General features: G+C 39.6%; 1 protein-coding gene across 1 annotated transcript in view; it reads right to left on the bottom strand.

Moving 5' to 3' along the window:
* Nucleotides 1-24,182, bottom strand: part of LOC150077724 (MFS-type transporter SLC18B1-like) — a 199,517-nt gene that overhangs the window by 2,576 nt on the left and 172,759 nt on the right. Inside the window, exons 9-10 of the mRNA XM_090385227.1 lie at nt 24,013-24,104; nt 18,223-18,318 (exon numbers count right to left, since the gene is read on the bottom strand). Of these exons, the coding sequence (XP_090241353.1) occupies nt 18,223-18,318; nt 24,013-24,104 (188 nt within the window). The remainder of the gene's footprint in view (nt 1-18,222; nt 18,319-24,012; nt 24,105-24,182) is intronic.

The raw sequence follows: 24,182 nt of genomic DNA, 5'->3' as shown, positions 1-24,182 counted from the left end.
ACAGTAAAGCTTAACGTATAATACCTCCTTAGGCTCATGGTTCACAGTGCATGTTTCCACAGGAACATGGGCAGTACTCTCCATATGCACACTGGAACCAGAAATAGCTCAGGAGCGTGCCAGGTGGAACTGTTCATCCCATCCAAGAACCACAGCTTCAAAGAGGGGATGAATGAGGACTCCCCTGTCTCTATTAATATTGTTATGCTCAGAGGAGCAAATTCGCAAGCTCTTGAGCCACTTGCACTCCCAAAATCTGTGTGACTGGTCGATGATAACAGCTTTGTCAGGAGAGATTTAATGGTTCTATGTTTTATCGTTTTTATCCCATGACCTACATTGCTTAATGCATAAAACATTATGGAACCCAAAGCAAAGGCCTTTTCCTAAGTGACCTATGTAAACACAGGTAAATAATTACATAGTGGTAATTATTCGACCTTGAGCATTCTGCATGGTGGGATAGCCAATGGGAGAAGGAGGATGTGTGTGTCATATGGTACAAGTGGGAGGGGCAATTACGTCACTACAAATGCATAGGTAAATAATTACATAGGTTATTTCCTGATTAGATATCGATCAGTGCATTTTGATGTGTCTTTTATGTAGAAAAGATCTGACTTACTCAGACATACATCTGTGGGGGCTGACGAGCAAAGCGAGAAGGGGCAGAGCCCCCTAGTATTTTTATTATTGATTTAATAATAAATAAATCAATTAAAATTGATTTATTTATTATTATTTTATTCTTTTGTTATTATTGTTGATTATTATAATTCTCTTTATTTTTTATTTTATTATTTTTTTGGCCAATGCAGCAAAAGCCTGTAGATTTTTTGCACTACAGAGCTAATATAACTCCAGAAGCTTTACTCGCTTTTAGGCCTGAAAGTTTTTCTAATAAATAATCTGAATTTCAATATTGCTACTTTCATGATTTCCAGCTTTCTTTGCACAGTGAAGGGTCATTCTTCTATAATGAAAAGTACCTGATGGAAGCGGTTTTATTGAAGACTTACCTACCCTTACAAGGGTCTAATCTGATTTGTTTTTCCCTTCTTTGTATTCACATATGTGAAAAACTCCTTGTCTGCTCATTTTTCTCTTAATAAGCAATCTTAAAATCTAACACTGCCCCCTTTGTACCCCCTATTCTGTGGTAATATTACAGATCAGTTTAAGTTGTTATAAGCAACAATACTTTTTATTGTTTTGTAACTTTTCCAAGTCATCTTTAAATGTCATCCATGTCATTAAATTGGTTAGTTCATTATTTATCAATAGTCGAATTCCCCCATGCTGTGCTTTCTTACTGGTATATATACATTCAAGGTATCTGTGATGATAGGCTTAAAAAAAAAAGATAAAAAAAAAAAAAGGTAAACTGCAGCCATTATCAATCTGCTGCAGAATGGAAGCCTCCTCAATGATTCATGTTGTGGAAATGGACCATAATCTGCAAAGCTGGTCCAGTGTGGGTTGGCAGTTGACCCTATTTAGCAGTCAGGGGCTTGAAACCCGGTCTACTCAAAGAGTGTATACTACTGCACTCCCACTCCTGACCATTTGGCTATGGAGGTCACTTTAAAGGTATACAATAATAGGTATACCATAGAAAGCTTTAAAGATATATCATAATTCTAAAGTATTTGTGCTCTGTGGACTATATCACCAGCATTGATGGAGGCAATGTAGCGCTTTAGATTTCATAATCTCCTTCTCTTGAAATTAAAACCCATTCCTTTGCATTTAACAACTTTACCTCTCTCCTCATCATCTAATTCCGGACTCCATGATCATTCCCTGCTAATGCTTCTTTAGCATTAGCATAGGCATATGACACAAGAAAACAAGCTTATGCAGCATCAGCCAAAAAAAAAAAAAAAACCGCTCCCATTTCACCCCTCTGTTCGTTCCAAATACCTGTCAAGCTCAGCCTTAAATTTATTTGGGCTATCAACTTCTACAACAAAAGATGGAAGTCTGTTCCACCAATCAACTACCCACTAGCTAAAGGCAAACTTCTGCAGATCTATCCTACAACTGTCTTTCTTCAATTTGAATTTATGCCCTCTCAGGTGATTATTCTGAGCAAGAGAAAGAATCCCATCAGCATTGAGCATGCGCAAACCATTCAAGGCTTTATACACCTCAATCAGATCACCTCGCAGGTGCCTAGTCTCCAGACACTGTAATTTGCAAAACTTAAGCCTTTATTCGTAAGAGCAATCCTTTGTTCCATTCACTAATCTTGTTGCCCTTCTCTGTATACTCGTTCCAACAGCTCTACATCCTTCTTAAAAGAGGCCTCCAGACCTGTATATAGTACTTGAGGTGTGACCTGACCATTGCCTTATATATTCTTCCTGTACTCTCAGTCTTATGTTGTCATCTGGTCCATAACCTTCCACTCGTTTATTTAAAAATTTTGTTCCCTGTGGTAACTTTCCTTCCCACTTGCTCCAATCAATTAGGGACAAACTGAAATCACCTATAATAAGGCACTCACTCCTGCTAGCCCAATTCAGTTGCCTGTAGAGGCTCTTATCTTAATCCTCTATCTTCTGGTTTGTAGATTACTTCTACTGTCATTATACCTTTGCTTCCAACTATCTCACACAACACAGATTCTCTACCAGCACATATAACTTCTGAATCTGGGAAAGATTTCATTGTGTTTTGGCTGCTTTTGAAAAGAGGAAAAACCCCACTGCCTCTTCCCTAAATAAATCATCCACTTCAAAACTCATCCTCCTCTATTGCTACAAGCAATGCTGTTTTTATTAGCTCCATTATGACACCATTAATTGTCCTAACCAAGAGATTCAATTAGGATTAGATGACTAAAGTAAAATTTCTACATATCTATTTTACAACTGTCTTTCCTCAATATGAATTTATACCCCCTCAGATGCATAATCTGAGCAAGTGGAAGAACTCCATCAGCACTGGGCTTGCTAAAACCATTCAATGCCTTACAACTCAATCAGATCACCTCGCAGGTGCCAAGTCTTAAGATACTGCAATTTGCAGAACTTAAGCCTTTCTCTTGGTAAGAGAAACCCTTTGTTCCACTCACTAATCTCATTGCCCTCCTCTGTACTCATTCCAGCAGCTCTACATCCTTCCTAAAATGAAACCTCCTTATGCAGTACTCAAGGTGTGGTCTCACCATTGTCATATACAAGGGGATAATCACCTCCTTATCCCTGATAGCAAAATTCCTGTATATCATAGTCAAGACCCCATAAGCTACTCTTGCAGCTTGTCTGCACTGTCAGAAAACTTCATATCTGGCTGCACAATTACCCCCCCAAGTCTTTTTATTTTCCACTTCCCTGAGGGTAGTACACTGCACAGTTGGTACGTTACATGGGGATACTGCTATCAATATACTGTACTTCGCATTTATCAATCCTAAACTTCAGTTGCCACTTCTCAGCCTAGCTGCTGAACTTTTCTAGATCCTGTTGCAATAGCGTATTGTTACTGTCATTAACAACCCTATTATTAGTGGACTTTCCCAATGAACCTTGCGGGAGTCCACTAATAATATTATTCCACAAAAAGCAGTGTCCACTGATTACCATACTCTGTCTTCTCCCAATCAACCATCTCTTTATCCATAGCAGCAACTTGCCCCTAATGCCGCACTGCTCCAATTTGTAAAGTAGTCTTCCATGTGCAACAGTATCAAAAGCTTTCCTAAAATCCAAGTACTTTATATATCAAAATTATTTTTTGCATCCAGTTGCTTTGTGACCACCTCATAATATCCAATCAAAATGATCAGACTAAACTTCCCCTTAACAAACCCATGCTGTGTCTGAACTATAAATGAGGTCTTGTCTAGATGATTCTGCAGTGCTTCTTTAACCAGTGATTCCATTATTTTCCCCAGAACAGAAGTTAAACTGATGGGTCGGTAATTACTCATGTCACCCTTTTATCCACCTTTGTGAACTGGAGATACATTTGCACATTTTCAGTCCTTGGGGATCTTCCCTGAGTCATCTGGATGCTCTCTTAGTCATGGCTAAGGTTTTGCTTACTTCCTTTTCTGCTTCCTTTAAAATAACTGGATAGATCCCATCAACCCCAGATATCTTTTTTATGTTTATCTTCAAAAATTTCTCCTGCACTTGACTCTCAATTATTACAAAATCCTTTAGCTTCCCGTTACAGTTTGATAAACTTCTAGCATTCTCCTCCCTAAATAGCTCCTCATGTGTGAATGCAGACGCGAAATACTCATTCAGTTTGTCAGCTACCTGAGCAGAATCATCAACAGCCAAACTATCGATATCAAGTGGACCAATCTGATTCATCCCCTTCCTCTTTCCATCATTTTCCAAAGATTTCTCATAATCATCCTTTGCTTGCCTGACCAACTTTGTGAGTTGATTACAGACTACCTTATATCTACCATATATGTCTCCTGATAATTTATATGCATCCCATAAAGTTTTCTTTTCTGCCACGTTATTTTTATTATATTTTTTTTTTCTGTTGGTTGCTGGCGCATCAGCTTCTGTGTGACCATACTGCACCTCCCAAGGTTTTTGCATTTTCTACTCTGATCCAAGCCCGAGGCCGGATTCAAACTACAACCTTTCGGTTGCCAGGCAGGCATTTTATCCACCCGGCTAGTCCAGTCGGCACCATGAGTCTCACTAATTCATCTGACATCCATTTAGGCCTAAGTCTTGAACAGTACTTCTTCATTTTATTGATGAAACTTCTGGTATTACCGTAAACACAGTTAAGAGTAAAGTTTCTCATACAGTTTCCTACCATTGAAGTTATTTAAGCTTCTTTCCCTAGCATTAGCAGCCCACTCATTTGAAACATCACTATCTTCAAAACATTAGCATTAGTAGAGGCATATGATGCAAGAAAGCAAGCTTATTCAGCATCAGCCAAAAAAAAAAAAAAAAAAACACACACCACTCCCATTTTACCCCTCCGTTCGCTCGAAATACCTGTCCAGGTGAGCCTTAAATTTGTTTAGGCTATCAACTTCAACAACAAGTGATGGAAGTCGGTTCCACCAACCAACCACCCGCTGGCCAAAGGCAAATTTCCGCACATCTATCCGACATCCGTCCTTCCTCATTTTGAATTTATGCCCTCTGAGCTGATTATTCTGAGCAAGATGAAGAATCTCATTGGCATTGAGCATGCTCAAACCATTCAATGCTGTATACACCTCTATCAGATCACCTCGCCGGTGCCTAGTCTCCAGACTCTGTAGTTTGCAAAACTTAAGCCTTTCTTCGTAAGAACAACCCTTTGTTCTATTCACTAATCTTGTTGCCCTTCTCTGTACCCGTTCCAGCAGCTCTACATCCTTCTTGAAATGAGGCCTCCAGACCTGTATACAGTACTCAAGATGTGGCCTAACCATTGCCTTATACAAGGGAATAATCACCTCCTTATCCCTGCTAGAAAAATTCCTGTATATCATTGACAAGACAACATGAGCTACTCTTGCAGCTCGTCTGCACTGCTCAGAGAACATATCTGCCTGCACAATTACCCCCAGGTCCTTTTCATTCTCCACCACTGTCAGTGTAGTACCGCAGAGTTGATACGTTGCTCTGGGGTTACTGTTTCCCATATGTAGTACTTTACATTTGTCAATGTTAAACTTCATTTGCCACCTCTCAGCCTATCTGTTCAACCTTTCCAGATCCTGTTGCAGCAGCATAGCATCAGTGGTGTCCTTAAAAACCCTGCCAACCTTTGTATCATCTGTAAACTTGGACATTAAACTTGATATCCCATCATCAATATCATTCATAAACACCGAAAACAACAACGGACCCAACACTGAACCCTGAGGAAACTCCACTAATAACATTAGTCCACGTTGAGCAGTGTCCATTGATTACCACTCTCTGTCTTCTGCCACTCAACCATCCCTTTATCCAATTTGCCTCCAATGCCACACTGCTCCAATTTGTGCAGCAGTCTTGCACATTTGCCTCCAATGCCACACTGCTCCAATTTGTGCAGCAGTCTTGCACAACAGTATCAAAAGCCTTTCTAAGATCCAAATATATAATATCAAAGTTATTCCCTGCATCCAGTTCTTTTGTGACTACATCATAGTATCCAATCAAATTGGTCAGGCAAGACCTGCCCTTAACAAAACCATGGTGCGTCTGAGCTATAACTGAATTCTTGTCTAGATGATCCTGCAGTGCTTCTTTAACCAGTGCCTCCATTAATTTACCTGGAACAGAAGTTAAACTAACAGGTCTATAATTACTTGATCAGCCTTTGATCCTCCTTTGTGAATTGGGGTTACATTTGCACATGTCCAGTCTATGGGTACCTCCCCTGAGTCCAAAAAAGCTCTCATAATTATGGCTAGGGGTTTTCTTACTTCCTTTGCTGCCTCCTTTAATATAACTGGATAGATCCCATCCACCCCAGGTGCCTTTTTTATGTTTATCCTCAACAATCTCTCCTCCACTTTCCTCTCAGTTATTACAAAATCATCTAGCTCACTGCCAATGTTTACTTTACCTACGTCATTCTCCTTCCTGAATAACTCCTCATGCGTGAATGTAGATGCAAAATACTCGTTTAGATTGTTAGCCACCTGAGCAGGATGCTCAACTGTTGAACCATCAATATCCAGTGGACCAATCTGATTCATCCCTTTCCTTCTTGAGTTTAAATAGGTAAAGAACTCTTTTCTGTTTTTCTTTGCATCCTTTGCCAAGGATTTTTCGTAGTCTGCCTTTGCCTGCCTAATCTCCTTTGTGACTTGGTTACAGACCAACTTATATCTATCATAGGCTTCCATGTCAACCATTGATGAATTTGAGGTATTGCTCAAAACATCAAAGGCAGATATTGTTGGGATATCAGAGACGTGGTGTCACACAGATATAAGGAATGTGGACCTGGAATTTGGGGAATACAATGTGTATAGAAAGGATAGACAGGACAGGAGGGGTTATGCTATTAGTTAAGAAACACATAAAAAGTCCAACGAAGTGAAGCCAGTCGACATCGATGGACAGGGCAGTGTCGAGTCAGTTTGGTGTGACATAAGTATAGGGAAATCAAAATTGAGAGTAGGAGCGTGCTATAGGCCTAATGACTCTGATGAGTATAATAAGATATTGTACAGGGAAATAGAGTGGGCCAGTAAATCAGAGAGTCTTATAATGGGGGATTTTAATTTCCCAGATATTGACTGGAATTTGTGGTTGGTCACTCGCACACTAGCAAGGCTTTTGTGGATTTATTGGATGATTGTTTTCTACATCAGCATGTTCGTGAGGCAACAAGTGGGAGCAATACTCTTGATCTGATTATCAGTAGTGATTCTTCATGCATTAAGAATCTGCAGATAATGAACCGCTAGGTGGCAGTGATCACAGTGTGTTGAAGTGGGATTTACTCAAGGAGGTAACTACCATCAGAGGTAAAGGGAAGGGTTTTTGTTTTCGTAAAGGCGACTATGATGGTCTGAGACAGTATTTAAATTCTATACAGTGGGACCAACTGATGATGTTACTAACAGCAAACTCAAAATGGGAAGCATTCAAGGAACTAATCTTGGAGGCTACCAGGCTTTACATACCAACTAAGAAATATTGTTCAAGGTTTAGGCCTAAATGGCTGTCAGATGAACTAATGAGACATGTGGCAGAGAAGAAAAATGCATGGGATACATACAAATTAACATCTTAGCAATATCAGCTGCTGTGGTCACAACCAAGACCTCTTGTGATTTTTACAGAGTGAACAGCTGCCTGGAAGAAAATATAACACACAAGTGAAAGAGAAAACTCAATTTTTTAGATGCAGAGAAAGCAGTATTTGTAATGTGCTTACGCCAAGAAAGATCAGAAGTTAAGGTAATTCCCAATAGAGATATATGATCTTGCCTAGAAATCAGACTGTCAATGAAGATAAGCATAGCAATAGAAGAATTCTTTTCATGACTGATTGAGTTTTAGAAGGATTGAAATCAACTAAGTTATCTTTGTCCCACAGGAGAATTATAAGGAGATTAGCAGTTAAGGAACTGGTATCAGATAATCGAGAAGTTGAAGCTCTTTGTGCAGGGCACGGTTTCTCAAACTGGAAATTGGAATGCTATGTGCCATCATCAGCAAAACTATGGAGAAGGTCATAGTCATAGAAGGTCTTAATGGAAGAAGGTCATTAATATAGAAGAGGAAAAGAGTGGAAGAAAGAAATGAATCTTGGGGAAATACCAGCCTTCGTGGAGAAATTAGAAGACAGAACCATATACCATCACTAGCAGTATGTGGTCAGAGAGACAACTGGATACCAAAAAACAAAAAACAGACAACAAACCATAAGATGGAACCTTATTTAGATGTTTATGCCAAACACGATCAAAATCCTTTGAAATGATAAGAGCAAGGAATGCAAAGAAAAACAGCAAGGAGTTCTTTACTTATGTAAACTCTAGAAGGAAGGAGATGAATCAGATTGGTCCACTTGATATCGATGGTTCAACTGTTCATGATCCTGCTCAGGTAGCTAACAAACTAAATGAATTTTGCATCTACATTCACACATGAGGAGTTATACAGGAAGGGGAATGCCATAGATGAAGTAAACACTGGCAGTGAGCTAGATGATCTTGTAATAATTGAGAGTAAAGTGGAGGAGAAATTGTAGAAGATAAATACAAGAAAGGCACCTGGGATAGTAGTAATAGTAGTAGTGGCACATGATGCAAGAAAGCAAGTGTAGGAGCTTATGCAGCATCAGCCAAAAAAAAAAAAAAAAAAAAAAAAATCGCACCATTCCCTCCAAATGCCTGTCCAGTTCCTCCTTAAATTTATTTAACCTATCAACTTCTACAACGACAGATGGAAGTTTGTTCCAGCAATTAACCACCTGCTGGCTAAAGGCAAATTTCCGCACATCTATTCTACATCTGTCCTTTCTTAATTTGAACTTATGTCCCCGTAGGTTGGTAATCTGAACAAGCGGAAGGATCCCATCAGAATTCAGCGTGCTCAACCCATTCAAGGCCTTAGAGACCTCAATCAGATCACCGCGCAGGTGCCTAGTCTCCAGCCACTGCAATTTGCAGAACTTAAGCCTCTCTTGGTAAGAGAATCCCTTCATTCCCCTCACCAATCGTGTTGCTCTTCTCTGTACACGCTCAAGCAACTCTACATCCTTCCTAAAATGAGGCCTCCAGACCTGTACGCAGTACTCAAGGCGTGGCCTGACCATTGCCTTATACAGAGGGACAATCACCTCCTTTTCCCTGCTAGCAAAATTCCTATATATCATTGACAAAACCCCATGACCCGCCCTAGCAGCCTGTCTGCACTGCTCAGAAAACTTCATATCTGACTGCACAATTACTCCTGGGTCTTTTTCATTTTCTACCACCTTAAGTGTAGTACCACACAGTTGGTACGTTTCTCTGGGGTTACTTCTACCCATATGCAGTACTTTGCATTTGTCAAGGTTGAACTTCAGTTGCCACTTCTTAGCCCATCTGCCCAAATTATCTAGATCCTGTTGCAGTAGCACACTGCCATTACTGTCATTAACAACCCTGCCAACCTTTGTGTCATCTGCAAACTTCGACATTAAGCCTGATATACCTTCATCAATATCATTGATAAATACACAAAACAACAGTGGACCCAACACCGAACCCTGTGGGACTCCACTAATAACATTAGTCCACGAAGAGCAGCACCCATTGATTACCACCCTCTGTCTTCTCCCACTTAACCATCCTTTTATCCATTGTAGCAACTTACCCTTAATACCATTCTGCTCCAATTTGTACAGTAGTCTTCCATGGATGGATGGGATCTATTCAGTTATATTAAAGGAGGCAGCAAAGGAAGTAAGCAAACCTTTAGCCATAATTATGAGAGCTTCTTTGGACTCAGGGGAGGTACCCACAGACTGGAGATGTGCAAATGTTACCCCAATTCACAAAGGATGATCAAAGGCTGACACAAGTAATTACAGACCTGTGAGTTTAACTTCTATTTGAGGAAAATTAATGGAAGCACTGGTTAAAGAAGCACTGCAGGATCATCTTGACAAGAATTCAGTTATAGCTGAGACACAGCATAGTTTTGTTAAGGGAAGGTCATGCCTGACAAATTTGATTGGCTACTATGATGTAGTCACAAAAGAATTGGATGCAGGGAATAACTTTGATATTATATATTTGGATCTTAGAAAGGCTTTTGATACTGTAGCACATGGAAGACTCCTGCTACTATGATGTAGTCACAAAAGAATTGGATGCAGGGAATAACTTTGATATTATATATTTGGATCTTAGAAAGGCTTTTGATACTGTAGCACATGGAAGACTCCTGCACAAATTGGAGCAGTGTGGCATTGGTGGCAAATAGTTGCTATGGATAAAGGGATGGTTGAGTGGCAGAAGACAGAGAGTGGTAATTAATGGACACTGCTCATCGTGGATTAATGTTATTAGTGGAGTCCCTTAGGGTTCAGTGTTGGGTCCATTGTTGTTTTCTGTATTTATAAATAATATTGATGATGGTATATCAAGCTTAATGTCCAAGTTTGCAGACGATACAAAGGTTGGCGGGTTGTTAAGGACGCTACTGATGCTATGTTGCTGCTGCAACAGGATCTGGAAAGGTTGAGCAGATGGGTTGAGAGGAGGCAAATGAAGTTTAACATTTGAAGTTTAACAGATGAACAGTGCTCTGTTGAGTCAGTTTGGTGCGAGATAAGCACTGCGAAAGGAAAAATAAGGGTAGGAGTGTGTTATAGGCCTAATGACTTGAATGAGTACAATGAACAATTGTACAGAGAAATAGAGTGGGCCAGTAAATCTGAATGTCTTATAATGGTGGATTTTAACTTCCCAGATATTGACTGGAACTTGTGGGTTGGTCACTCACACACCAGTCAGACTTTTGTGGATTTATTGGATGATTGTTTTCTGCAGCAGCATGTTCGAGAGGCAACCAGAGAAAGTAACACTCTTGATCTGGTTATCAGCAGTGATCATTCGTGTATTAAGAATTTGCAGATAAAGGAACCACTAGGTGGCAGTGATCACAGTGTGCTGAAGTGGGATTTACTCAAAGAGGTAACTACCGTCAGGGGTAAAGGAAAGGGTTTTTGCTTCCGTAAAGGGGAGTACAGTGGTCTCAGACAGTTTTTAAATTCTGTACAGTGGGATCAACTGACGATGTTACCAACAGTAAATTCTAAGTGGGAAGCATTCAAGGAATTAATCGTGGAAGCTACTAGACTTTATATACCGATTAAGAAATATCGTTCAAGGTTTAGGCCTAAATGGTTATCAAATGAACTAATGAGACTCGTGACAGAGAAGAAAAATGCATGGGATGCATATAAATTATCAGGTGACGCAGAAGCCTGTGGCAGATATAAGCTAGTCTGTAATCAGGTCACAAAGGAGGTTCGGCAGGCGAAGGCGGATTACGAGAAATCTTTGGCAAAGGATGCTAAGAAAAACAGCAAGGATTTCTTTACTTATATAAACTCTAAAAGGAAGGGGATGAATATGATTGGTCCACTTGACATCGATGGTTCGACTGTTGATGATCCTGCTCAGATAGCAAACAAACTGAATGAGTATTTTGCATCTACATTCACACGTGAGGAATTATTACAGTTTGAAAATGGAAGGTTATCAAATTGTAGCAGTGTGCTTAATGATTTTTTAATAACTGAGAGCAAAGTGGAGGAGAAATTGTTGAAGTTAAACATAAGAAAGGCACCTGGGGTGGATGGGATCTATCCAGTTATTTTAAAGGAGGCGGCAAAGCAACTAAGCAAACCCTTAGCCATAATTATGAGAGCATCCTTGGACTCAGGGGAGGTTCCCACGGACTGGAGATGTGCAAATGTGTCCCCAATTCACAAAGGTGGATCGAAGGGTGACACGAGTAATTACAGACCAGTTAGTTTAACTTCTGTTCCGGGTAAAATAATGGAGTCACTGGTTAAAGATGCATTGCAGGATCATCTAGACAAGACTGCAGCAATAATTCAAACACAGCATGGGTTTGTTAAGGGAAAGTCTTGTCTGACAAATTTGATTGGTTATTATGATGTAGTCACAAAGGAACTGGATGCGAAAAATAATTTTGATATCATATACTTGGATTTCAGGAAAGCTTTTGACACTGTTGCGCATGGAAGACTACTGTACAAATTGGAGCAGAATGGTATTAAGGGTAAGTTGCTACAATGGATAAAAGGATGGTTAAGTGGGAGAAGACAGAGGGTGGTAATCAATGGGTGCTGCTCTTCGTGGACTAATGTTATTAGTGGAGTCCCACAGGGTTCGGTGTTGGGTCCACTGTTGTTTTGTGTATTTATCAATGATATTGATGAAGGTATATCAGGCTTAATGTCGAAGTTTGCAGATGACACAAAGGTTGGCAGGGTTGTTAATGACAGTAATGGCAGTGTGCTACTGCAACAGGATCTAGATAATTTGGGCAGATGGGCTAAGAAGTGGCAACTGAAGTTCAACCTTGACAAATGCAAAGTACTGCATATGGGTAGAAGTAACCCCAGAGAAACGTACCAACTGTGTGGTACTACACTTAAGGTGGTAGAAAATGAAAAAGACCTGGGAGTAATTGTGCAGTCAGATATGAAGTTTTCTGAGCAATGCAGACAGGCTGCTAGGGCAGGTCATGGGGTTTTGTCAATGATATATAGGAATTTTGCTAGCAGGGAAAAGGAGGTGATTGTCCCTCTGTATAAGGCAATGGTCAGGCCACGCCTTGAGTATTGCGTACAAGTCTGGAGGCCTCATTTTAGGAAGGATGTAGATTTGCTTGAGCGTGTACAGAGAAGAGCAACACGATTGGTGAGGGGAATGAAGGGATTCTCTTACCAAGAGAGGCTTAAGTTCTGCAAATTGCAGTGGCTGGAGACTAGGCACCTGCGCGGTGATCTGATTGAGGTCTATAAGGCCTTGAATGGGTTGAGCACGCTGAATTCTGATGGGATCCTTCCACTTGTTCAGATTACGAACCTACGGGGACATAAGTTCAAATTAAGAAAGGACAGATGTAGAATAGATGTGCGGAAATTTGCCTTTAGCCAGCGGGTGGTTAATTGCTGGAACAAACTTCCATCTGTCGTTGTGGAAGTTGATAGGTTAAATAAATTTAAGGAGGAACTGGACAGGCATTTGGAGGGAATGGTGTGATGATTTTTTTTTTTTTTTTTTTTTTTTTTGGCTGATGCTGCATAAGCTCCTACACTTGCTTTCTTGCATCATGTGCCACTACTACTACTACTACTACTACTACTACTATTGACAAATGTAAAGTACTACATATGGGAAACAGCAACCCCAGAGCAACGTATCAATTCTGTGGTACTACACTGACAGTGGTAGAGAATGAAAAGGACCTGGGGGTAATTGTGCAGGCAGATATGAAGTTCTCTGACCAGTGCAGATGGGCTGCAAGAGTAGCTCATGGTGTCTTATCAATGATATACAGGAATTTTTCTAGCAGGGATAAGGAGGTGATTATTCCCTTGTATAAGGCAATGGTTAGGCCGCACCTTGAGTACTGTATACAGGTCTGGAGGCCTCATTTGAAGAAGGATGTAGAGCTGCTGGAACGAGTACAGAGAAGGGCAACAAGGTTATTGAACGGAACGAAGGGTTGCTCTTACGAAGAAGGGCTTAAATTTTGCAAATTACAGTGTCTGGAGACTAGGCACCGGCGAGGTGATCTGATAGAGGTGTACAAACCCATGAATGGTTTGAGCACACTCAATGCTGATGGGATACTGCCTCTTGCTCAGAATAATCACCTGAGAGGGCATAAATTCAAATTGAGGAAAGACAGATGTAGGATAGATGTGCGGAAATTTGCCTTTAGCCAGCAGGCAGTTGGTTGGTGGAACAGACTTCCATCCCTTGTTGTGGAAGATGATAGTCTAAATAAATTTAAGACTCAGCTGGACAGGTATTTCGAAGGAACCGAGGGGTGAAGTGGAAGGGTTTTTTTTTTTTTGGCTGGTGCTGCATAAGCTTGCTTTCTTGCATCATATGCCTCTACTAATGCTAATGCTAACTTTGTGAGTTTCACCAAACTTTTCTACTGAATTTGTCCATAGCTGGGTAATGTAAACCAGTGGATGGATGCTGATGGAATCTATACTGGTGATCATTGAGCAGATGGAAGATTTCTAGATAGTTTAAGAGTTGGTGATTAATTGATTTCTTCATTACTTTAGAAATGAATGGAAGGAATCAATAACAAAGAACACAGCACACACAAATTGCAACTAAAATAATATGTGCAAGTGAGATACAGAGTAAGAAGTTAAGAAGCTTAAAAAATAGGAATTAAGAGAAGATTCTGAAAATTTATGTTATTTATATGACTGAAGATTTCATGGAAGGGAAACACATTTCACCATAATAATCTAAAAACCCACACAATTCCAGCTGTCGGTATTATTGAAAATTCAATAAGATTGAGTTTATTATCCATTTATTGTTTTTTGATTATGACCTTCAGAAATCTGATAAGATTTCTGAAGATACAATCATAGAGTAATCTCGAGTGCTGCGATCTCCTACCCCGATTAAGTGTCTGTTGTCTCTACTGTTCTCCCAACTTTACTAATCACTTGGAGGTCTTTGACTTCCTCTCTTTGCAACTTGACTTTCTCCAGTCCAACTTTCCTAACAGTGAGGTAATTTTCCTTGATGATTTTAATGTTCAAAACTCCAGCTGGCCTCCATTTTCTTGTCACACTGACCCAGCTGGTTGAGATGCTGAGGCTTTTGCAATTACTCTTGCCGTAATGGTAGCCAAGCTTTCTGGTTTCTTGCCAAAGCCTATTGGCCGCAACTTTTGGATATCTCTGTCAAAACCAGATGGTTCTGTTGTCACTTTAGCCAAGGATAAAGCTGACCTGCTAGCATCCAATTATTCTTCCAACTCATGTATTAATGATCTTGGTAAACACCTCCCACAATTCCCAACACACTCCATTCAATGCCTCCTATGGTCTTCAGTCAAAAGGATGTCAGAAGGATTTTGACGAATCTTGATGCAAAGAAAGCTCCAGGTCCTGATGGTATTTCTCCACTTGTTCACAAAACCTGTGCTCCTGAACTTAATCCTGTTCTTTGCTGCCTTTTTTCACTTTCTTATTCCAAAGGTGTTTTTCCTTCTGCTTGGAAATTTGCTCATATCCAGCCAGTTCCTAAAAAGATTGACAAGTCCCTCCCATCCAATTATCGTCTGATTGCAATTACTTCTACTCTTTCTAAAGTAATGGCGAAATCAATTAACCGCCAACTCTTAAACTACCTAGAAACCTTCCATCTGATCAATGATTGCCAGTATGGATTCTGTCAGTGTCGATCCACTGGTGATATTCTGGCTTATGTTACTCATTTATGGACAAATTCAATGGAAAAGTTTGATGAAACACAAGCAGTTGCTCTTAACATCTCAAAGGCTTTTGATTGCATTTGGCATAACGGTCTTCTAAACAAGCTTCCATCTTATGGTTTTCCAACTGTTTTTTGTAATCGGTTATCCAGTTTTCTCTCTGATCGCTCAGTGAGGGTGATAGTAGATGGCTCTCTGTCTTCTAACTTCTTCACTAATGCTGGTGTCCCCCAAGGTTCAGTTCTTTCTCCAACTCTTTTCCTCTTGTATATTAATCACCTTCTTCCATTTACTGGAAATTCTATCCATAGTTTTGTCGATGATAGCACATTGCATTCCACTTTCCATTTTGAGAAACCTTGCCCTGCTCAATCAGCCTCAACTTCTCAGATATCTGCTACCAATTCCTTAAATGCCGATCTTCAGCGAGGCAAAGGCAACTTAGTTGATTTCAATCCTTCTAAAACTCAGTCTTTTCTTATATCTTCCAAACATAAGCATAGGAGCTTCTGCTCCTATGCTTATCTTTGGTGACACTCCGATTTCTAGGCAAAATAATATTTCTCTTTTGGGGATTACCCTGATTTCTAATCTCTCTTGGCTGAAGCGCATTACAAATATTGCTTCCTCTGTATATAAAAAACTTGGTTTTCTCTTTTGTTCTCAGCATTACTTTTCTTCCAAACAGCTGTTCACTCTGTACAAATTGCAAATCCATCCTACCATGGAATATTGTTCCCACATTTGGGGTGGTACCCCCAAGACCATTCTCAGGCTTCTAGATTCCATTCAGAAGAGGCCAGTTAGGTTAATTAATGACTCCTCTCTAATGGAGTCTCTCCACTCACTTTCTCATAGAATGTACTGTTTCTGCTGCATGCCTTTCCTACAGATACTTCCATGGGCACTGTTCTTCTGAATTGGCATCTATATTTCCCGCTTTCTCTTTCAAAACAGTTCGAACATGTGCCGCTACCAGCCAACATCCATTTACTGTCCAACTTCAAACTCACAGAACCAACTTTTCATCTTCTTCGTTTACTCATTCAACTGCCGTTTTCTGGAACAACCTTCCTTCATCCGTATTTTCTGAAAATTAGAGTCTACAGAAATTCAAGTCTAATGTCAACAAATATCTTCTTTCATCTTCTCAACCTCCAACCGAAGCACAGTACTAAGTACTATAGGTTCTTTTTCATTTGTCATTTTCCTTGGTCATTTTCTCGATTTGGTTCTGTTCTTAAATATTTTCCCCAAATAAACGGCTGCCCTGATTAACCGGTGCCCCAAAAACTGGAATTAATTGTATTTATATATATATATATAAGTATCCATGCATGTTTATATAAGCAATGCTATTTTAGTTTGTTTACATACATAATGCTATGTACACTGAAAGAACAGAATTCGTAGGATACCTGGTTACTGGGCAACGCGACACTGGCACCCATCTTGCTAGCGGTGAACCCACCGCTTGGCAGGTATATAGGTACACTTCATCACTGCATTCACATAGATGGTAAATTAATGTCAGTATGGATAAACATTGTGAGTTAACCGACTTTGAAAGAGGGATGCCCGATGCATAGGTTACTCTATCGTGGAGGTGGTACAGAAATTGCATTATCCCCATTCGACAGTATCAAGAGTGTATTGGGAATATGCCATTTCCAGAATAACAACTCATCGTGGACAGCGCTGTGGGCGGAGAAAGGTGGTGGATGAATGTGGCCATCGACATCTGTCTCACACTGTTTCAGCCAACCGGAGAGCAACAGCAGCAAAAATCACCGCTGACTTCAATGAGGGAGGTGCCAGAAACATCTGCACCAAGACCATCAGATGATTATTAGCAGCAATACATTACGGGAGCCACTGACCCACCAGAGTCCCATTGCTGACACCATGACACAGGACTCTACACCTCAACCAGGCAAAAGAGCCTCGGCACTGGACCTTGGATGATTGGAGACGGGTCTCCTGGTCCGACAAGTCCCATTTCCAGTTATTTTGAGCAAATGGGAGGGAGTGTATCTGGCAGAAACTGCACGAAACTATGCACACATACACAATGCGTGCATAGTTTCATGTCAACAAGAAACTGTTCAGGCAGGTGGATGGTCAATATTGGTCTGGGGCATGCTCAATTGGAACACGTTGGGACCTCTGGCACGTCTAGACACATCTCTGAACTGTCCAGGTTACACGTCTATGATTGCTGACCATCTGCATCCCTTCATAGTCATCATACACCCACAGGGCAATGGACTCTTCCAGCAGGACAATGTGCCTCCCCACACAGCCTTGGTGACTATAACATGGTTTGAAGAGCATTCTGCAGATTTTACCATCCTGGAATGGCCTCCCCATTCACTGGACATGAATTCTGTGCAGCATTGTTGGGATGCTGAGGAAAGATCTGTTTGAGCTTTGGATCGTCCACCCAGGAATGCGACGGAATTATGGACAGCGGTGCAGCAACCATGGATGGAAATACCTGTGGAATGCTTTCCTGAACTAGTGGACTCAATGCCTCACTGTGTGACTGCCCTTATACGGACAAAAGGTGGGCCTACCAGTTACTAGGTAGGTATTCCATGATTTCTATCCACTCAGTGTAATATGCAATGCTTTAATTTGCCTTCATTGTTATTTAATCTTAAAAGATCAGAATTTAAACATTACCTAATCTAATCTACCAGGTTTATAACACTAGATGGGTATAAATTTTTGTGGTTATCTTGGTCTTGGTTAATTGTCATAAAATGAAAATCAAATATTTAAAACTTACACTGCTGCATCCAAAAGACATTCAAAGGTTGGTACATGTGACAATGCCTCACCCATTCCTATCATTGCAATGGCTAATATATTCAGTGAAAGACCTCTAAAATATAAAATGACTTATTTTAAAAGTGTTTCAAATAAAGAAGTTAAAATTTTGAAATACTTTTTATGATTTTGCAATTTATTACTAATAATAAATAAAATAAAATAAAACTGACAGTTTTACATGTCAAATACAACAATGCAAATGGTTATATTTTTATAAATGATTTTTTCTTTAATTGTACATGTATACAGTATATCATAAAATGTTTATTTTCTGATATACTGTATACTATATATATTGTGTATATACCCGCTGCATGAATCTGCTTTCATGAGAGCTGAGAGGTTCACAAATAGATAAATAAATACTTATTATTTATAATAAATACATTTTCTTTATAAAATTTTGTTTTCTTCAGCATATATGTTGAAGAAAACAAAATTGTATCCATGATCTAAAATTTTTCTCCACATAGTATGTGTTTGTTAACAGGAAAGACTATTTTTACAGGGATGGGATTTATTTAAATAGAAGGGGTTGCAAGAATATTTGCAGATGCTAATGACAGGTGAGTCAGTCAGAAACCTGCTACTTTGGAGGTATAAACAGACTAATAGATTAAATAAAGCTACACACATAGGTCCAGGTGGTTCTTCCACTGCTTCTATTGTTAAATGCAGCACCCTTCGGTCCACTTGACATCGATGGTTCGGCTGTTGATGATCCTGCTCAGATAGCAAACAAACTGAATGAGTATTTTGCATCTACATTCACACATGAAGAATTATTAAGGTTTGAAAATGGCAGAAGGTTATCAAATTGTAGCAAGATACTTAATGATTTTGTAATAACCGAGAGCAAAGTGGAAGAGAAATTGTTAAAGTTAAACGTAAGAAAAGCACCTGGAGTGGATGGGATCTATCCAGTTATATTAAAGGAGACGGCAAAGCAACTAAGCAAACCCTTAGCCATAATTATGAGAGCATCCTTGGACTCAGGGGAGGTTCCCACGGACTGGAGATGTGCAAATGTATCCCCAATTCACAAAGGGAGATCGAAGGGTGACATGAGTAATTACAGACCAGTTAGTTTAACTTCTGTTCCGGGTAAAATAATCGAGTCGCTGGTTAAAGATGCATTGCAGGATCATCTAGACAAGACTGCAGCAATAATTCAGACACAGCATGGGTTTGTTAAGGGAAAGTCTTGTCTGACAAATTTGATAGGATATTATGATGTGGTTACAAAGGAACTGGATGCGAAAAATAATTTTGATATCATATATTTGGATTTCAGGAAAGCTTTTGACACTGTTGCGCATGGAAGACTATTGTACAAATTGGAGCAGAATGGTATTAAGGGTAAGTTGCTACAATGGATAAAAGGATGGTTAAGTGGGAGAAGACAGAAGGTGGTAATCAATGGGTGCTGCTCTTCGTGGACTAATGTTATTAGTGGAGTCCCACAGAGTTCGGTGTTGGGTCCACTGTTGTTTTGTATATTTATCAATGATATTGATGAAGATATATCAGGCTTAATGTCGAAGTTTGCAGATGATACAAAGGTTGGCATGGTTGTTAATGACAGTAATGGCAGTGTGCTACTGCAACAGGTTCTAGATAATTTGGGCAGATGGGCTAAGAAGTGGCAACTGAAGTTTAACCTTGACAAATGCAAAGTACTGCATATGGGTAGAAGTAACCCCAGAGAAACGTATCAACTGTGTGGTACTACACTTAAGGTGGTAGAAAATGAAAAAGACCTGGGAGTAATTGTGCAGTCAGATATGAAGTTTTCTGAGCAATGCAGACAGGCTGCCAGGGCAGGTCATGGGGTTTTGTCAATGATATATAGGAATTTTGCTAGCAGGGAGAAGGAGATGATTGTCCCTCTGTATAAGGCAATGGTCAGGCCATGCCTTGAGTACTGCGTACAGGTCTGGAGGCCTCATTTTAGGAAGGATGTAGATTTACTTGAGCGTGTACAGAGAAGGGCAACAAGATCGGTGAGGGGAATGAAGGGATCCTCTTACCAAGAGAGGCTTAAGTTCTGCAAATTGCAGTGGCTGGAGACTAGGCACCTGCGCGGTGATCTGATTGAGGTATATATAAGGCCTTGAATGGGTTGAGCACGCTGAATTCTGATGGGATCCTTCCACTTGTTCAGATTACGAACCTAAGGGGGCATAAATTCAAATTAAGAAAAGACAGAGGTAGAATAGATGTGCGGAAATTTGCGTTTAGCCAGCGGGTGGTTAACTGCTGAAACAAACTTCCATCTGTCGTTGTGGAAGTTGACAGATTAAATGGACAGGCATTTGGCGGGAATGGTGTGATTTTTTATTTTACAGTAATACCCCGAAGTTACGCGATAGGTGGGTCCGACGAAAATCGCGTAAGTCGAATTCGCGTAAGTCGGGGTACAACTTTGCATATAAATACATATAAATTTTGCTTAATTGGGACCAAGGACTAACAAAAACACTAGTTTAGAAGAAAAATATTAATAAAATTGCAGTTCTTTATACATATTAATACAAAATATGTATTAAAAAAACAAATCACTTACGTTAAAAAGTTATTTCGATGTCGATGGCTTCATAAAATCTAACAAATTCGTCTGACGACACAGCGCCTTCTTTTTTTCACGCAGAATTTCTTCGTAGCAAGCTAATAATTTTTTTATTCCTTGCTTTGTAGCTATAACGCGTTCTTCGTTGGAGTCTATGTTTTCTAAAATTTTAAGCCCTTTACAATTGAGCCCTTTTCAATTTTCAACCTGTCAAGTTTGCAATTGTCATGTGCTTTTTGCCGTTGCTTCATTTAAGTCTGTAGCACGTGCAATATCACATGGTCTTTCATTTCGCTCAAAGCGTTTCACAATTTCATATTTTTTCTCTATCGACAGAGGCGGACTGGCCATAAGCCTTACCGGGGCCAGTGTAACCCAGGTGGGCCAGTGTGATTTTGGCCATAAACCATAGTATGAGGCCACTATAAATTTTCCCGGGTAAGAATTTTTGACCCAGTCCGCCTCTGTTCATCGATAATTGCTTTTCTTTTTCTTTCTGAATCTGCAGTGTCTTCACCAGGACGCTTCCTTTTCACACCTTTTAATTAAGTATTTTACTCATTTTTAGGGAATAAAGCGCAATTACAAAACGAGGAGGCACGCTTGATACGCATAAACAAAGCTGCGCGCATGTAGCAACTGAATAGACAACACCATAAAGGCAGAGATACACTATTAACACCTCACATTTCTAGGGGTTACTACCATAAAACAATAAAAATCCAGTTGCGTTTCTGCTAGTGAAATCTGTTATGAACTGGTAGTAAACTCGATCTAATTGCATTTGCGATTATACCGATAGCTGGAATTGTGTTGGTTTTTACGTTATTATGGTGAAATGTGTTTCCCCTTCACTGATATAAAAAACATAAAAGCAGCAAAGTTGAATTTTGTTCATCTTTCGCTCTCATTCTCCGCCGTCGCACCGTATATCGATAACATATGAAAAACGACCTTGAAGATAGTGGGCAGCAGCGTTGCCAAACGAAAAAATCAAGAACCGCGTAACTCCGAGTTCGCGTAAGTCGGGGTAGCGTAAGTCGGGGTATTACTGTATTATTTATTTATTTTTTTAAATTTTTATTTATTTATTTTTTTTTTTGGCTGATGCTGCATAAGCTCATACAGTTGCTTTCTTGCATCACATGCCACTACTACTATCTGTGTGGTGATCCCTAATAACGGATTTCAGGCACTCCTCCAAGATAGCAGTGTAGGTTTCTGCATTCACTATTCTGTTAATAAACTTAATTCATCCCACCACTTTGCTTGTTATGCATCCCCAGACCATCTGACCAGCGGGCGGGGAACTTTACAGTTGGTATTATGCAGTCAGGATGGTATGTCTCCGATTTTCGTCTTCTAACATATCGCTCCTCATCTGAGCCATGCAGGTTGAATTTCGATTTGTCAGAAAAGATGACTTTGTCCCATTGCTTTTTTGTCCATGAAACATGCATTTTAGCCCAAGAAAGTCGTTTCATCATTTGTTTGGTCAACAAAGGCTTCTTCTTGGGCTTATAGGCATGCAGACCACATTCCAAATGCTGTCTTTGGATAGTTTGCACCAGAGGCCATCTCAAAGTCCAGTTTTAGATCAGGAGCACTAGCATGGCGATTGTGAAGGCAAGGCCTTTTCAAATATCAATCTTGGGAAGGTGTAGTCACTCTCTTACGGCCTGATCCAGGTCTCCTCTTCACATCACCAATTTCATGCTTTAATTTCAGCACCTGGGATACTATTGACTGGTGCAGCCTATTTCATCAGCGATAGCACGCATAGGACAGAGCAACAGCTACACTGTTTAGTGTAGCTGTTGTTCTGTCAGTTTAACATTGACAAATGCAAAGTACTGCATATGGATAGAATTAACATCAGAGGAATGTATCAACAGTGTGGTACTACACTTAGGGTGGTAGAAAATAAAAAAGACCTAGGAGTAATTGTGCAGTCAGATATGAAGTTTTCTGAGCAATGCAGACAGGCTGCAAGAGCAGGTCATGGGGTTTTTTTCAATGATATACAGGAATTTTGCTATCAGGGAAAAGGAGGTGATTATCCCTTTGTATAAGGCTGATGTAGATTTGCTTGAGTGTGTATAGAGAAGGGCAACAAGACTGGTGAGGGGAATGAAGGGATTCTCTTACCAAGAGAGGCTTAAGTTCTGCAAATTGCAATGGCTGGAGACTAGGCACGCGGTGATCTGATTGAGGTGTATAAGGCCTTGAATGGGTTGAGCACGCTGAATTCTGATGGGATTCTTCCACTTGCTCAGATTATGAACCTAAGGGGCATAAATTCAAATTGAGAAAAGACAGTTGTAGAATAGATGTGCAGATATTTGCCTTTAGCTAGCGGGTGGTTAATTGCTTGAACAAACTTCCGTCTGTTGTTGTGGAAGTTGATAGCTTAAATAAATTCAAGGCGGAAATGGACAAACATTTAGAGGGAATGGTTGTGTGAATTTTTTTTTTTTTGGCTGATGCTACATTAGCTCATGCACTTGCTTTCTTGCATCACATGCCTCTATTACTATTACGTTTCACTACAAATGTTACTTTTTTTAAGGTGATGCAGTTTTTTCATCTGCCACTGTATATAAGTTCCTTATTAATGTGTATATTGTGTATTAATATACTTCTTATTAATATATATACCTTGTTAATATAATCTTATATTAATAAGAAATTATTTAAACTTCAAACTGAATGGATATTTTATTAAGACAATGCAAGTCTTCATTTTGCAAAAACTATTGCATACATCAGCAAGTTAAAAGCCAAAAATTACACAATAGTTTATGTGGAAAGAAGTGGAATCTCTGTGAACACTGCTTTGAAACTAGAGAGGCAGCTATCAAAGTCACTGAGATAATTTTAAAGGAGAGGTCTAAGAATGGCTTATTTTCCATTTTTCATACCATGGAATGATGAAAAAGAAGTTGGGAAATTTGGAAAGGGTATGAAAGTTGGAGGGCAGTGCTTTGAAAAGGATAATAGCAATATTGAATTTTTATAACTGCAATAATTAGCACAAGTATGGTAATGTTTATTTTATAAATATTATTCTAAATCTTTTTTACACTTTTAATATTCATTCTCTCTCTCTCTCTCTCTCTCTCTCTCTCTCATACTTTATGTTTATTTAGGAATTTTCATATTTTAATAAATAATTACCCATCCATTTGCAGGAAAGGCGAAGGACCAAGAAGAAATAAGGCCATAGACATCAAAATCAGTCCGTAAATCATGACTGGATATGGATTACTCTGGGGAATTAAAAAAAAATAATGATAATAATAAATATGTTTGTGTGTGTGAGAGACAAAAAAAATATATATATATAA

Source organism: Mastigoproctus giganteus, chromosome 11 (genome assembly GCF_048544385.1).
Source record: "Mastigoproctus giganteus isolate SK-2022 chromosome 11, ASM4854438v1, whole genome shotgun sequence".
NCBI classification, from domain to species: Eukaryota; Metazoa; Arthropoda; class Arachnida; order Uropygi; family Thelyphonidae; genus Mastigoproctus; species Mastigoproctus giganteus.
The sequence above is the reverse complement of the archived record's forward strand: the minus strand, read 5'-3'. Positions and strand labels throughout refer to the sequence as shown.